The sequence below is a fragment of the Erigeron canadensis genome, chromosome 5 (assembly GCF_010389155.1).
Source record: "Erigeron canadensis isolate Cc75 chromosome 5, C_canadensis_v1, whole genome shotgun sequence".
Classification (NCBI taxonomy): Eukaryota; Viridiplantae; Streptophyta; class Magnoliopsida; order Asterales; family Asteraceae; genus Erigeron; species Erigeron canadensis.
Genome location: NC_057765.1, coordinates 10,275,423 through 10,292,655, shown reverse-complemented (window position 1 = coordinate 10,292,655; position 17,233 = coordinate 10,275,423). Strand labels below are relative to the sequence as shown.

General features: G+C 37.4%; 1 protein-coding gene across 1 annotated transcript; it reads left to right on the top strand.

Annotated features, from left to right (window-relative positions):
- Positions 1-4,909: 4,909 nt before the first annotated feature.
- On the top strand, positions 4,910-6,915 carry LOC122601178. The gene is made up of 4 exons (XM_043773945.1): positions 4,910-5,160; positions 5,209-5,428; positions 6,414-6,469; positions 6,873-6,915. Exons 1-4 carry the CDS (start codon positions 4,910-4,912, stop codon positions 6,913-6,915), a joined length of 570 nt encoding a protein of 189 aa, XP_043629880.1.
- Positions 6,916-17,233: the final 10,318 nt, after the last annotated feature.

Below are 17,233 nucleotides of genomic sequence, written 5' to 3'. Positions count from 1 at the left end.
CCCATATGGGGCATAGTTATGAGGCCTAAGAACCTCCGGGGCCTAAGAACCCCGATAGTTGATCTAGTGAGGCCTAAGAACCTCCGGGGCTAAGAATCCCGATAGTCGATCATGTTTATGTTGTTTGCTTATATGGATCCATGTAAGTGTTTAGTGTGGAAAGATGAGTATGTAAATATGACATGACGATGTCATAGGTTACATGTAATAGTCCTTTGTGCGTTGCCCTCCTTCGTATTCGTAAATGTATGCAAGTATATTCACTAAGCCTTTGCTTATATTTTAGTTGTTGATGCTTTCTTATAGGCGGTTTCGGAAGAAGGAACTAGTTGAATTATTAGAAGCTTGAAGTTAAAGTTCTTTTGGAAGATTTGGAGGTAGAAGGTTTGACCAAACTTGGAAGTATGGTGTTTTATTTTGGTAGATACTTAGATATCCCACCTCTTCATGGCTCTTGATGCATTGTCTTCTTTGGTAAACTTGGTTTTGGATTATTTCTGCAAATATGGTCTTAAGTGTGTCATTTCGACCTTGTAAAACTTGAATAGTATAGTTGGCATGAAAAGTGTCAACTTGGGTAATGACCAATTTAATGGTGTTCATGAAATTTGAAACAAGTTGATAATGTAAGTATGTTAATGTGTCTATATTGTTCTTGGCAATCTCTGAAATGTGTGTTATGACGTTCATATTGAAATGTGGAGGTTGTAAGTTTGTTCAAGTATTGAAATGGTTTTAGGGTTGCTGATCAGGCGCCCACTGCGGCGCAGTGGGGGTGATTTTGCTCACTGCGGTGCAGTGGAATCCCACGGCTAAAAAGTGTTGTTCCTCCCACTACGGCGAAGTAGGGGTATGTCAAACCCACTGTGGCGCAGTGGGGCATTTCCAGACTTGAGTCCAAGACTTTCCACTGCGGCGCAGTGGGAGTGCTCAACTCCACTGCGGCGCAGTGAGATATATATATATAATAAAAAAAATGTCGTGTTTTCGGTTTATCGAGTCCAGTCCTTTCAAGTTGGTATTAGAGCCGAGGTTTAAGGGATTTAGGTATTCCCTCGTGAAGAGAGTGCCTAAACTTAAACTTTAGTTGAGACTCGACCTTAGGTGATCGAAATTTTATATGGGACCAAAAGAGCGCTTGATAATATTAACTTATAAACTTGCTAGTATTAAAGCACAATATGAAGCCGGCCTTATTGTGGTTGAAGTACTAACAAATTTATAAACTAACGGCATCAAGCTTTGGGACGGTTTAGTATAAAGTTATAGGTTTGGACTTTTAGTTCGGATAAATGGATAGGTTGTGTGGTTTAAATTCGTTTTATCTACTCTTATTATAGTATGGCTGGAAATCATAATGAAGAGGATGAGAACAATAGAAGAAATGAAGTGGAAGTCCTCTTTCCCGAGCATAGCATGGACATCTCTGATTAAATAAGGAGAGTGTTGGAAAAGTACACTCCTCTTTTACTCAAGAGGTTAAATCAAACGATGGAAGGGGCAATGAACGATCACATTGCTCAAATGATTAGAGAAGAGGCTGCGGTCAATGTGCAACGGGAGTTTGAGAAAAGAGATGCCAAGGATAAGGGCAAGAAAACTGAAGACGAAAAAGAAGTGGAAGTGACAGGAAAAAGATTTTACAAGAAGAAGTTCACTTTCAGAGACTTCGAAGTGTGCCACCCACCGGAGTATCACGGTGACTGTGATCCCATTGTTTGTACACGATGGATATCGGAGATCGAAGGGGCATTCCGCACTAGTCAATGCCCCTCGCATTTGAAAGTTGTATTTGCGGTGGGTATGCTTAGAAATAGTGGAAAAAGATGGTGGGATAGTTTGTTGGCGATCAAGAAATAAGCATTGGATAATGTGGAATGGCCCGAATTCAAGGCCATGTTTTTCAAAGAGTTTAGGTCGGAGGCCGAAGTTACCAAATTGAGAAGTGAATTTCTCAATGACTCCCAAGGAAGTCTAAGCTTGAATGAATTTCAAGCTCAATTCTTGGACAAGACACAATTTTGTCTAAAATTTCTTGAGAACGATCAATTGCTAAAAGAGCAATTCTATTTAAAGTTGAGGAAGAGTTTAAGGGAGAAGATAAGCCTACGTCAAATGGATTCTTTCTCCATGTTGGCGGATGTGGCTAGAGATCATGAAATTGAACAACCAAGGGTAGAGGAAAGTGAATTAAAGAGGAAACCCGAAGACACCAATGCACATTATATACATTTCTTGTATATAATGTGCCTATGCGAATTCTCTTTGATTCGGGGGCGAATAGATCCTTTGTGACAACTAGAGTAATTCATGTTATCCCTATGATTAAGTCTAGTTTAGATAATACTTTGCAAGTCGAGGTGGGTAATGGTAGAATGGAGTTGGTGAAGGATGTGTATAGAGGGTGTGAAATCAAGATTTCTTCGGAACTCTTTTAAGCCAATTTAATTCCTTTTCCGATGGGAGAGTTTGATATAATTTTGGGTATGGATTGGTTGAGTTGTTGTAATGCTAAAATAGCGTGTGATGAAAAGGCGATATATTTGAAGACCTCCAAGGGTGAAGACTTAGTGGTTTATGGTGATAGGAAAGAACGTTCTATATCCATTTGTACATTCGCTCGTGCCAAACATTATTTGTCCCATGGATGTTCATCCTATCTAGCTCACATTGTTGACATTGAGAAGAAACCTCCATCTATCAAAGATATTCCTATTGTTAGTGAATTTGCCGATGTTTTTCCTAAAGACTTGCCGGGCATTCCTCCTGAACAGAAAGTCAAGTTTTCCATTGATCTCACTCCGGGGGCTAATCCCATTGCTAAAGCTCCTTACCGTTTGGCTCCAACGGAAATGCAAGAGATGATGAAGCAACTCCAAGAGTTACTCGATAAAGGTTTCATTCGGCCAAGTAACTCTCCTTGGGGTGCACCGGTACTTTTCGTTAAAAAGAAGGATGGAAGTATGTGTATGTGTATCGACTATCGCGAGCTCAACAAAGTCACCGTGAAGAACAAGTATCCTTTGCCTAGAATCGACGATTTATTAGATCAACTGCAAGGAGCTTCGTATTTCTCTAAAATAGATCTTCGATCGGGTTACCATCAACTCAAAGTACGTGATGAAGATATTCCTAAAACCGCCTTTCGGACCCGTTATGGTCATTATGAATTTGTTGTCATGCCTTTTGGTCTCAAAAACGCTCCCGCGGCTTTCATGGATCTCATGAATCGTGTTTGCCGCCCTATGCTTGATAAGTCCGTGATCGTTTTCATTGATGATATTCTCATCTACTCCAAAAGTTCATCCGATCATGAAGTTCATTTAAGGGAGGTGTTGGAAACATTACGTAAGGAGAAACTCCATGCCAAATTCTCCAAATGTGAGTTTTGGTTAAGAGAAGTGCAATTTCTTTGTCACGTTGTTAATAGTAAAGGAATTATGGTGGATCCGGCCAAGATTGATGCGGTGATGAAGTGGGAGCAACCTAAGAATCCGTCGGAGATTAGAAGTTTTCTTGGTCTAGCGGGCTATTACCGTCGTTTCATCCAAGACTTTTCTAAAATAGCTTCCCCATTGACCAACTTGAATCGAAAGAATATCAAGTTTGAATGGAAAAGCGAGCAAGAGATGGCTTTCCAACAACTACGAGAAAGATTAAGTCAAGCACCGGTCCTTGTTTTGCCCGATGGTTTGGAAGATATGGTGGTGTATTGCGATGCCTCGTCTAACGGCCTCGGTTGTGTTCTTATGCAATGGGGTAAAGTCATTGCCTATGCTTCGAGGCAATTAAAAGAGCATGAGAAACGGTATCCTACTCATGATTTGGAGTTGGCGGCGGTGGTCTTCGCTTTAAAAATTTGGCGCCATTATCTTTATGGAGTCAAGTTTACCATTTACTCCGATCATAAAAGCCTCAAGTACTTCTTTGAGCAAAGAGATCTCAATAATGGCCAAAGAAAATGGTTAGATCTTTTGAAAGATTATGATTGTGAGATCTTGTATCATCTCGGAAAGGCTAATGTTGTGGCGGACGCTTTGAGTCGGGAGAGTTCTTATCATGCCTTAGTTGTTTCTCCCTTATGGGTTTTGATCACCAACGATTTCTTTGACCAAGTTAAAGAAGCTCAAGAAAAGGCCTTGCAACGAGATCCAAAGAGAGAAAGAATTCAAGGTCAAATTCAAAATTTTACCAAGGATTCTCGTGGCCTTTCCTTACGTTTTGGGAGGATTTGGATTCCATTCTCTTGTGAGTTGAAGCAAGTTCTACTCGATGAGGCTCACAAATCCAAGTACTCTATTCACCCCGGTGCTACAAAGATGTATCATGATTTAAAAGTGGAGTATTGGTGGCCCGGAATGAAGCGTGATGTGGTGAAGTATGTCGAGAAGTGTTTGACTTGTGCGCAAGTGAAGGCGGAGCATCAAAAGCCTTATGGTATGATGCAACCATTGGAAATTCCCAAATGGAAGTGGGAAGATATTACTATGGACTTTGTCACCAAATTGCCCAAAACGCCTAGAAATCAATTCGATACGATTTGGGTAATAGTGGATAGATTGACTAAGAGTGCCTTATTTCTTCTTATTCGTGAGACATCATCATCCGAAGATTTGGCGAAGATCTATGTGAAGGAAGTGGTAGCAAGACATGGAGTTCCCATCTCCATTGTTTCAGATAGGGACACCCGTTTTACTTCTCACTTTTGGCGAAAATTCCATGATGATATGGGTACCAAGCTCAAGCTTAGCACCGCTTATCACCCTCAAATGGATGGTCAAAGTGAGAGAACCATTCAAACGCTTGAGACATGCTTCGGGCATGTATAATCGATTTTGGAGGCACTTGGGATCTCCACTTACCTTTGGTAGAGTTCTTGTATAACAATAGCTACCATTCTAGTATTCAAATGTCACCATATGAAATGTTGTATGGAAGAAAGTGTCGATCTCCAATTTGTTGGGGAGAAGTGGGTCAAAGAGAAATAGGTGGTACGGAAGTGGTTTTAAAAACCATTGAGAAGATAGATGTAATAAAGGAAAGATTGAAAGCGATTCAAGATCAGCAAAAGTCTTATGCGGATAAAAGGAGAAGACCGATTGAGTTTAATGTGAGTGACCGTGTTTTGTTGAAAGTCTCTCCATGGAAAGGTGTTTTACGGTTTTGAAAGCGTGGAAAGTTAAGTCCTCGTCTTATTGGCCCGTTTAGAATTTTAGCTAAAGTTGGCAAGGTTGCATACCGCTTGGAGTTACCGGATGACCTTTCGGGAATATATCCTACGTTTCATGTGTCCTATCTTAGAAAGTGCCTCGCCGACGAATCTACTTATGTGCCTTTGAATGAAATCAAGGTCGATAAAAAGTTGAACTACATTGAGGAGCCTATTGCCATTGTAGAAGAAGAGCTTAGAAGAGTACAAAATAAAACGGTAAGAACTTATAAGATTTTGTGGAAGCACGGTAAGATGTCCGATTGCACATGGGAGTCCGAGCATGATGTTCTTGTTTACTATCCGTCTTTGCATATGGCTTGGATCACAAGGCCGTGATCCGTTCCAAGTGGGGGAGAGTTGTAACACCCCAAGATTTTAACGTAAAAGAAATTAACCATTTTTCATAGTTTTGACATTAAATTAATTTCCTACTATTTTATTTTTAGATATGGGGTTAATTTAGTTGCAACTTTAGCGGATAGCGGGTATTATATTACCAAGAAATTAGATGGGGCGTGGCATCCCCATAATGTGCCAGCCACATCCATTCTTCATTACTTACACTTCCACTAATCTTTTTCTTCACCTCTCCATGCATCTTCTTCATTTCCTTATTCAAAATCAAAGTTTAATTCCTTCAAGCTAAGGATAGAAATCATAATAATAATCATCACCATCAATCTTTGTCAAGAAATTGAAAAGTTAGGGTTTGTGGTGGAAGGTGGTGGTGGCCGAATTTCAAAAAGAAAAGAGGAGAAGAAGAATTTCCAACCTAATTCTTGAATTAACTTATTGTTTGTTGAGGTATTGATTTTCCCCTAATTAGTTTTCATCTTTCTTTTAAATTAGGGTTCATGGAGTGAACCAATTGGGGGTTTTTGCTAGAATGTAAATTATGGTTAATTTATCCTATTTTCTTAGATAACCTAGTTTGTCATTGAGTTGTGTTGAGTTTGATTATGAAATTGATAAGTACATATGATAATTTTTAGTTTATATAAAAAGATGAGTTTTTGCTAGTGAGTGAAATGTGGATGATATTGGTAGGTTGAAGTACCTAATGTCGTTGAAGATGAAAGTAAATGAGACTCAATGACAAATGGTTGGGTTTGGGTTTAGAAAGGCTAGTGTTTGAGTATAACTAGGTTGAGCTAGTCAAGTTGTGAATGTAAGCTTATGCACTTTTATGTTATGATCATAGGTTGAAGCTTGTTTATGCATAATCGTTTTAGCGTTATTGTTCAAGTTGCGGAGGAGGTGAGTATATTTGCATACCTTCATGTATACGTTGGGTCAATCGACCACATTATGTTGAAGTTTGTTTATCCATGTGTGATGATTGATTTGGCATAGGCCCATATGGGGCATAGTTATGAGGCCTAAGAACCTCCGGGGCCTAAGAACCCCGATAGTTGATCTAGTGAGGCCTAAGAACCTCCGGGGCTAAGAACCCCGATAGTCGATCATGTTTATGTTGTTTGCTTATATGGATCCATGTAAGTGTTTAGTGTGGAAAGATGAGTATGTAAATATGACATGACGATGTCATAGGTTACATGTAATAGTTCTTTGTGCGTTGCCCTCCTTCGTATTCGTAAATGTATGCAAGTATATTCACTAAGCCTTTGCTTATATTTTAGTTGTTGATGCTTTCTTATAGGCGGTTCCGGAAGAAGGAACTAGTTGAATTATTAGAAGCTTGAAGTTAAAGTTCTTTTGGAAGATTTGGAGGTAGAAGGTTTGACCATACTTGGAAGTATGGTGTTTTATTTTGGTAGATACTTAGATATCCTACCTCTTCATGGCTCTTGATGCATTGTCTTCTTTGGTAAACTTAGTTTTGGATTATTTCTGCAAATATGGTCTTAATTGTGTCATTTCGACCTTGTAAAACTTGAATGGTATAGTTGGCATAAAAAGTGTCAACTTGGGTAATGACCCATTTAATGGTGTTCATGAAATTTGAAACAAGTTGATAATGTAAGTATGTTAATGTGTCTATATTATTCTTGGCAATCTCTGAAATGTGTTTCATGAAGTTCATATTGAAATGTGGAGGTTGTAAGTTTGTTCAAGTATTGAAATGGTTTTAGGGTTGCTAATCAGGCGCCCACTACGGCATAGTGGGGGTGATTTTGCCCACTACGGCGCAGTGGGGCATTTCCAGACTTGAGTCCGAGACTTTCCACTGCGGCGCAGTGGGAGTGCTCAACTCCACTACGGCGCAGTGGGGGATATATATATATAAAAAATGTTGTGTCTTCAGGGATGAAGTCTCAACGGGTTGAGATTGAGTTTGTTGAAGTTGTGTTTCAAGAATGACTTCAACATCGGGTTGAGATTGTATTTGTTGAGGTTGAGATTGTGTTCCTTTGCTCTCTATCAAAATATATATATATATATATATATATATATATTTAAGTATAGACATATGTATATATATACGGCTAAATATATATATATATGTTATGAAAATTACCAAACGCATTTTCCGTGTTATATGACCACCGTTGAAAACCCAAGAAAGGAGAAGTTGCAAAGTAACCTGGCATAAGAGAGGCTGGAATGTAACCCGGCAAAGGAGAGGGTGGATGGTTACCGGCGAGCATTCGAATAAAATGAGGATTCTGGTGAAGTTTGGGTCGCTCATCATGTCGGGCTGGTTTGGGTTATTGGGGTTTGGAAATTGAGAGTTTTGGTTAAATTGGTTTGGATTCATTTACAAAAGAAAATGGTGAAAAGGGGAAGTAATTTTCGGATATAGAGGAAGAAGAATGTGAAATGGGTTTGTTTGATTTGATTTGAAGATTAAAATGAGAGAGAGGGGTTGTTTTTGTAAAATGGGGTGGTTTTTGAAAATCAAAATAGTGACCGTTGGAGGGGGGGTACGTTTTCAACGGTTGGTCAAAGGAGAAATACTCGTTCCATTTCGAACGGGCCAACGATTTTATCCAAGTGCAACGCCCATAGGGGCGGTGTGTTGGACGTTCCCTGGGCGTTCCAGTCACTTTATAGGCGTGCCAAATGTAACAAACGTTTCACTCTTGAAAGCCTAAACAAGTAAAGTGTATATGTGAAAGATTTTTTTGTTATCTATATGTTAAGGTGGGTTTTTTAAAATATAAATTGGAAACAAGCTGATTTTTGTTATGTTGAGTATTTAATCGACAAATAATTTATATATATGTTTAATATTAAAAAATAATAATCTATTTGTTTAATATTAAATATGGTTTAATATTAAGTATTTTAAATTATGTCTATTTTTGTCATTTTGCATCTTTTATTAAAAGCTCCAACTATTCTGCCAAACACTTTAATATATTTAAAAAGCTTTCGCTTCCAGCTTTTAGTTACAGCTAACAACTTCCAGCTACCAGCCACCAGCTACCAACTAACAGATTACAGCTATGAACTTACAGCTAGTTTTGCTAAACATATCCTTAGACTACTCACATCCACATCAGTGAACCAATCAAACTCAATCTTTAGTTAATAACTAATCTCTCTCTCTTCTGCCCATAAAATCCAACCTATCTCAAGTTTTCATTATTATTCACAATTCAACCGAAACTATTTATTATTATATTATAATTATATAATATAATATATAACTATCTTTAACTTATTTAAAGTAATTATTACACTTCAAATAAATAAATGATTAATAATCTTATTAAAATAAAAATAACAAAAAGGAAATAAAAAGTTAGTAAAATATTAAAAAAATACATATTTTTAAATAGTTTCATTTTTAATAAAACTTATGTCAAAATGTTCGTTATAAAAAAAATTAAAAATATCATGAATTGGTATTTTTATAAAAGTCTATAGAATGTAAGATATTAAAGAAATACTAATATGGGTTATTATTGGTTATGTATAATAAAATATTATCTTCAAATCATATGAAAACATGTGGCGTGAACTTTGTAACAATGTAGATTGAATCAGAGGATGGTCGTTGAGGATTGAAGTACAATTTCCCTTTTTTTGAATATAATATTTGCAAATTGTGGCACCCGCTCGCTGATAAGATGGTCTTAGAATGATGGGGCGACTCGAGGCGACCTAAGACATGTGTCATGTGGGATAGGAAAAGTTATCATTTGAAAAAGGTGGAAATTGATGGATTTGAAAAGTGAGACGACTTGTGTCCTGTGACACTTTTACATTGGTCCCCCATCCCAATACCCTTTTTTCCTAGAAAGCGTGCCAAGTCAACAAGCAAAATGACGAACCAAGAAAGTCGCCCTCAGATACGGTGTAAAGGGCGAACTAGGGGAGGTAGCATGGTGGCGAACTATTTGGCATTTAACTTAAACACTTGTTTAAGCTTAAAGAACAAAATCTACTAAAGTGAACATGTATCAAAAGTTTACTTTCTTCTTAACTTGATATATGTTTACTATCAAATTTGTACGAGAAAAACGAAAAGTTGAAAGAAGACAAATAGATGAAATTGATAACAAGAACACAATTACATATTAAATATCAATAATTATTAAGTACATTTATCAATTACTTATAATGGATGTTAAGTATAGGGAAAGACAAAAAGTGCTACACTTTGCCTTCCTAGATTTGGAAAAGGCATACGATAGTGTACCACGACAGCTGATTTGGAGGACGCTACAAGCGAAAGGGGTTACCGGGAGATACATTAGGGTTATTAGGAATATGTATGATAGGGCGAGGACTGGTGTTCGAACCCATGTGGGGAACACGGAACTTTTCTTGGTAGATATGGGCCTACACCAGGGTTCGGCGCTTAGCCCATACCTTTTCATGTTGATCCTAGACAAATTGTCCAGGGGCCTACAGGAGGAACTACCGTGGTGTATGATTTTTGCCGATGACATTGCGCTGACAGCGAGATCGACGGAGGAACTAAACCAGAGGCTAGAGAAATGGAGAGAAGTCCTTGAAGACCATGGTTTGTGCATGAGCCGAGAGAAGACAGAATACCTTAGATGTGACTTCGATAACCAGGAGATAAGACAAAATGGGGATGAAGTTATTAGCATTGGGGGTCGCATATTGCGTTCGAAGGCGTCTTTTAGATACCTGAGATCAGTAATACACAAATCGGGTGGGATAGACGAAGACGTGACACATTGAATCCAAGCCGGATGAATGAAGTGGAGAGCAGCTACGGGAGTCATGTGTGACAAGAGGATCCCGCTAAAGCTGAAAGGGAAGTTCTATAGAGTGGCTATTAGACCGGTTATGCTATACGGGTCAGAATGTTGGGCGATGACGAAAGCCCAAGCGGCGCGAGTAGAGGTGGCGGAGATGAGGATGTTAAGGTGGACTTGCGGGAAGACCTTAGCAGACAAGATCCCGACGGGAGTTTTTAGAGCAGAACTTAAAGTAGGGACCATCATTAACAAGCTAAGGGAAGAGCGCTAGAGATGGTTTGGCCATGTTAGGAGAAGGGATGAAACTGCACCACTAAGGAGAGCGGAGTCTATTCACGTGGACGGCATACGAAGAAGGGGACGACCAAAGATGAGGTGGGAGGATCGATTAGCGAAGGATCTAATGGAACTTGGCCTGTCGGAGGACATGACGTCGGATAGGACGACATGGAGAACTAGGATTAGAGTAGAATAGTAGGTTAGGGTAGGACTTTTGGGCGACCTAGATAGTCTTCTTTTCCCATATTGCCTTGCCAAAGGAGGTTTGTGAGGGTTTGGCCTAGAGAAGTGGCTTAGCTACGCTGCAGAGGACTTTGACGTTACAGGAAGAGTGGTAGGTAGATGGAGGTGGAAGTACGGAATTTCGAATGCGTTAGAGGAGCTTCCAGGTAAAGGTAGTGGAATGCGAGGGTAAGGCATATGGGTTTTAGATTAAGTAGACTTTTTATTTAGACTTTGGTTCTCTGTGACCTTTCGTAGGGGTTTTTGGCCTTGAGTCTCGAGAGGCCTAAACCGAGGGGGGAGGTTACTCTTGTGTTGGTTTCCCCCAAGATGGCTGTCGGAGGACATGACCAATGAGAGTTTATCTAGAGGACTAGGGGTTTAAGACTAGTTTATTGGTTTAGAAGAGCAGGTGAGAGGATTAGGATTAGGATAGCTAGGTAGCCTAAGGTCTTTTTTTCCATAGGTTGTTAGAAGTAGTTACTGCCTTGGCTCAATCGGGATCTTTTCAGGTTTTTGTCATTTCTTATTTATTTATATGTTTGTCTTGTTGTTTCCCACTACTTGTTCGAGTTACGTATTAGTTTGCTACTTTTATGTTGTTTAATATGCACAATATGGTTGCTTTTGTATTTGTATTTGTATTGTCAAACATGTTTCTAAGATATCGGTAGGACGCATGAGTGATAAACGTTCGACCCGCATAGTAGCCGGACCCAGCAGACAGGTATTGCTTCTTTTCAGATTCTCGGCAGACAGGTATGATTTTCTAAACATTTCTCATTTTCTGTCTTGCACTCCTTTGTGGCTGGAGGTCCCTATCGAAGCAGTCTCTCTACCTTTGTGTAGAGGTAAGACTGTCTACAGCTTACCTCCCCCATACCTCGCGCAGGGATTGGATCCTGTTGTTGTTGTTGTTATAATGGATGTTAAGTTAATAGGTAACAGGTGTTGAATTGGTAAAAATGATGTATTATAATATAAAGTTTAACAACCCTAAATAATTTTTACAAGAAAGCATAAAAGTGAAATATAACTTGTTAGTGGTCGGATATTAAATTCCATGTTTCTTCATAATATTGTATTGTTATATGGGTTTGAAATTCTATTTGTAAATGGTTTGACATGGACCTTCTTTCATATCCTACTGTACTGCTATTTTCGGAAAATATAAATAAAGTTAAGGTCATTAAGGATATACTAATTACTGTTCTTTTTATCGTTTGGTGGGAGCTCTGAAAGATTAGGAACGATATGTTATCTTTATCCGTCAGAGAAAAAGAACATGGTGTTCGTTGATACCATAATCAAATTTTCTTTGTTTTGGTTTCGGTATTGACGCACGAAGACTACGATTGGACGGGACTGGTGGATGAGAAATCATTTATTAGCTCGGTAGTTCTTTTGGTTTATTGTTGTTCACTTCCTATTCGGATTATTTATCTCGATAGCAGTTTCTCTTTGGTTGTAACCCCCGGGACTTGTTTGGGATTACATCAAACATATTATGAAAGTGAAAATCAGTGGTTTGGTTTTCGATTGTGAGGTATTTTTTTCTTCTATCTCGGGCTATCATAATTGACACAGGTGTTTTCAACCATCATGCAATCTTAACAATTAAAGTCCCGAGATTGGATCTAATTGTGATACTGTTGTATATTAGATTGTTCTTTTGTATTTGAATTCTAGTATTTTGCTAGTTGGTCATTTTATATGATATAATTTAAAAGAAAAAAACTAGTTAGTGGATATTTATGTAATTGACTTGTTCATAGATTCAAACTATTTTCCAAAATTTTAGAATAATGGAAAGTATAAAACTAAAAGTTAGGTTAACTAACATATAGATTATTAGCTTTAGTTTATAACTATATACATGAGAGGGAGTGATCACCAATTTCCCAAAGTTTACTAAATTTCCACATTACCACTTCCAAATAAAAAAATTTCACCTCAATTTTTTCCAAACTTACTTAAATAAGTGGCGCCACATTTACCAAACTTCATCAAACTTTCTCAAATCTCCATATCGTCATTTATTTTTCATTTTTTAAAATATCGTATAACTTTAAAAACTATCTATACTGTATTATAAAGTAAATAATCTTGTTTAACATTTTAAGGTTCAACATCTATACTCCCTTATAAAAATTATTGGGTGGTGTTGAAAGTTTAAAACTTTTGGAACATGCGAATTTACTTATTTGCCCATGCACACCCATTATTCTTTACCTTGCTATTCCATATTCTATAGCTCTTTTTCTTTGGCAAACACTCTCCTCTTTCTCCAAACAATTATGAAAGTAATACACAAACTGACCAAAAACTAAGAGTCAAAAACAAGGTAATCGTGACATGAGAAACCCTATCAATAGTATTCGCCGCAACGCGCGGGTAGCATGTTCGTCTTATCAAAACCAAATTACATCAATAACCTAGACTACTCGTCATCGCCGCCAACACCACCAATCTCCGCCACTACTGCCGCAACGCGCGGATACTTTTCTCATATAAACTAATACATAAATCACTTTTTTAAAACCTATAAGTAAACATTACAAAATTTGGAAAAGAAAACACACATTTTCTGTAACACCCGTCATTCTAAAAACCTGGATTTCAAAAACTTTGCCAAATGGTGTTTAAAAAGTAGCGGAAAAGGATCACTTTAAAACTGCTCCTTCCGTAACTGGATGGTACCTTTATAAAATGGTGTTACTAACGTGCATCATCAAAACAATATAAATGAAATCCAAGTTATGGCACCAACATAAATGCCATCATTAATACATGTTCATAAATCATGAACGAAAGTAGCCAAGACATAAGGCTAAAAAGGGAAGTCTAAGCATTCAACAAACTATGCTAGTCTTCTTTATTGCATCTACCCATCTCACCGAGCTAATTCTTTCCTAGCTCAAACCTGCTTATCCTGATGGACACAACATTTTCATAAAAGCAAGTGCTAGCTAATAAAATTAGCTAAGTAAGATACACACATTTTGATAAAACATTCTTCATTTTACTTTCATAAAACTTCGTCATATCTTACTTATCAAAACATGATCACATTACACTTCATTCACAATTATCATAGATAAACCCATACTTCCCTTTTCCCACATTGCATCACATTTCATTTCATATCAACATATACATCATATTATCATATACATCTTAATGCGTATCTTATATCATATCAACATAGACTTACCACTTAAACGTAACTTCATATCATATCTTGGCATATCACGCATAAACTTGTCACACGTATTCATATTAGCACATAACATGGTGGTCTCACAACGTAAACCACATATACTTCATCCACACATATCTTATTATCATCTTAATCAGCTTAATTGACTTCATCTTACGTCTTACATATCACACATAAACATATCGCACATATATGCATAGCACATGTAGGACATATACTCCTAATTGTGCCTATGCATCGTTCTTATCACACGTCTCAACACATCTTATTAAATCTCACGTCACCTTGTAATCCCACATCTTAAATTACATGTACATCTTTCTCACATATTCATATATTTATCTTAATCGACGTATTCTCACGTCTAACATCTTTACATATTACGCACTAGCTTTACAACTAGCACAATTTCCCACGTCTTACGCACTAGCATTACAACTAGCACGATTTCCCACGTCTTACGCACTAGCATTACATCTAGCATGATGTCCCACGTCTTACGCACTAGCATTACATCTAGCACGATTTCCCACGTCTTACGCACTAGCGTTACATCTAGCACGGGTTAAGCTTAACACTTCCCATGTCAATCTCACGTATTTAGCTATAGCATTTCCCATGTATTTATCTTTCTTACTTTTACGCACTAACACTAAGGCTAGAACGATTTCCCACATTTCACACTTTACTTTAACATTAGGTATTCATTACCTAATTAATCCCACATCTACTTTAACGTTTAATCCCACTAACGTGCACAACTCATAGCAATTCCCACGTGTATCTAGTGAACTAGACATGTCATACCTAAGTCCCACATACAAGCCATCACATATCAACATTAAGGCATATCAACGACATTATCAACATCACATCACATGTCATAAACATAACATGATGACGTCCTTATAATCATCATCTTTTCATATGCACATACTTACTTTTACTTTAAATGTCAACATATCAACATAAATCATTTCAACAACACATATCATATACACTTCATGGAAACATCATTGTAATCATCACGCTACATATGCATATAATTACTTCAACTTTAAACGTCATCACAACATAATTAACTACTTCAACATGCATATGTTCCCATATAACCTCCCGCATGACCCGGATAACCCGACACACATAAGATAATCCAATTAAGAGGTTAATTAGAGAAAACAACTTTTGTTGTGCCTCCAGCGTGAGAAAAGTCATGTATCTTACCTCGTTGAAGAGCGCAATAAATGATAACGTAAGTTATCGAGCTTTGCATGTATTCCGACTACCTATAACCATTAAGCGACATAATGAGCTAATCAAATATCCACTTACTTATGGTCATAACTTAGGTATAGATACCTATAAATATGACCCATGACAAAACTTGATGCATCGGAGGTTCGATTAATGCTTTAGAGCTTACATAACTCGACGAAACTCGACATTCATTCACTAAACTAACCCTTCTGAAAACTTGACATCATCATCATCTTTTAAAAGCATTACCATTAGAAAATAGACTCTCTCACGATTCAGTGCATAGCTTATTCGTCAAAAACGGAGTTACGGTTCAAAAGTTATGGTCGTTTAGAAATATTAACAAAATCAGTCCCTAACGGGAGTTACGAATATCTGTAGCAGGAGTTACAATGGACGTGTTATCGCAATTATCCAGCTAACGGGAGTTACACAACCGTAACGGGAGTTACGACGACCAGTCGTGAAAAACAACCCCAAAACTTAACCCAACACATCCCAAACGACCCATAACCTTATGAACGACTTTTGTACCTCAAATTTCATCATTTTAAGACCATAATGATGCAATGAAATCATTGATTAATCCCTACTTGATTTGCATCACAACAACAAACATTTTAGGTTACCGAATCGATCAAAACACACGTTTTTGACATCAATTGATCCTCTAATAACCTAGACCAGTTATGGATCTGATTATATGATTGAAAGGACATAAAATCCATGTAATAATACCTCAATTACCTGTAGATTGATCAATAGATTGAAAACCAAGCAAAAACCCTTCCGAAATCCCGCGAAATCGCCTAGAACTTGAAGAATTAACCTAGGGTTTGTGTGTGAAGCTTTCTTAGGGTTCAGATCTGTTTCTCCAGCCTTATGAACGAATTTTGAGTCCTATTTATACTGAAACAACTTTCACAACTTTACATCTAGGCCCTCGCACTTCGTTATAACTTGTTTAGGCACTTAACGACTCGTTTAACGCCACCGTGAACACTTATCGACGCTTATATCTTAACGATCACATTAATTGACTTTATTAATCATTTTCAACTTTAATTTCATTAATTTAAATCACTTTAACACATATCTCATGTAAATCATTTAAATCACACAATTACATATAATTCACATAGTAACTAACAGTCACCAACGACAAGTTAACGATCAACGTCAAAAGTCAAACTTGAAAGGTTTGGGGTGTTACATTTTCTAAATAGAAAAAAAAAACCCAAAATAATAACAAAAAAAAATCCAACCATCAAAAAAAAAAAAAAACTTAAAAATCACATTTTCATCTACACTTATTCACGATTTCACGTTTTTCGCTATAAATGAGGGCTAACATAACAAGATCGGTGATGTAAGCATGCTAGTCGGTAAAAAACTTCAAATCCCGCCATCGAACCTTTGACTTTGTGGCGTCAAGTTGTGTAGTCCAAAAATTAGTGCCAATTGGTCCTTCTCGCGTTTTAGCTCCAAATGTTCACACTTCTATTTTCTTTACTCTTTTTTTTTTGGGGTGGGGGGAAGCTTTATTTCCATAAATCAACTGTCTTCTCTCCTTCCCCTTTTTATTTCGGGAGATGATATTTATACAACAAATATTTAGTCATCTACAACAAAGATACAAAATTCATTACAATGTGTACAACTGTATTATGCAGGATTTGTTATAAATGACTACAATTTGTTGTAGCAATATCATTTCCCTTTTATTCTCAAGCGGTGTCTATCATGGAAAATCAAAATCTCTTTCACGGTAAACGTGTTTCCCTCTCCCCACTCCCACTCCTACTCCCACTCCCTCCCCCTAAGTTCTATTGTTCTATAGCAATCATAAATTCTTATAAGTTTTGTAAGGACAAAGCAAAGTGACTTTTTTTTTCACTATAA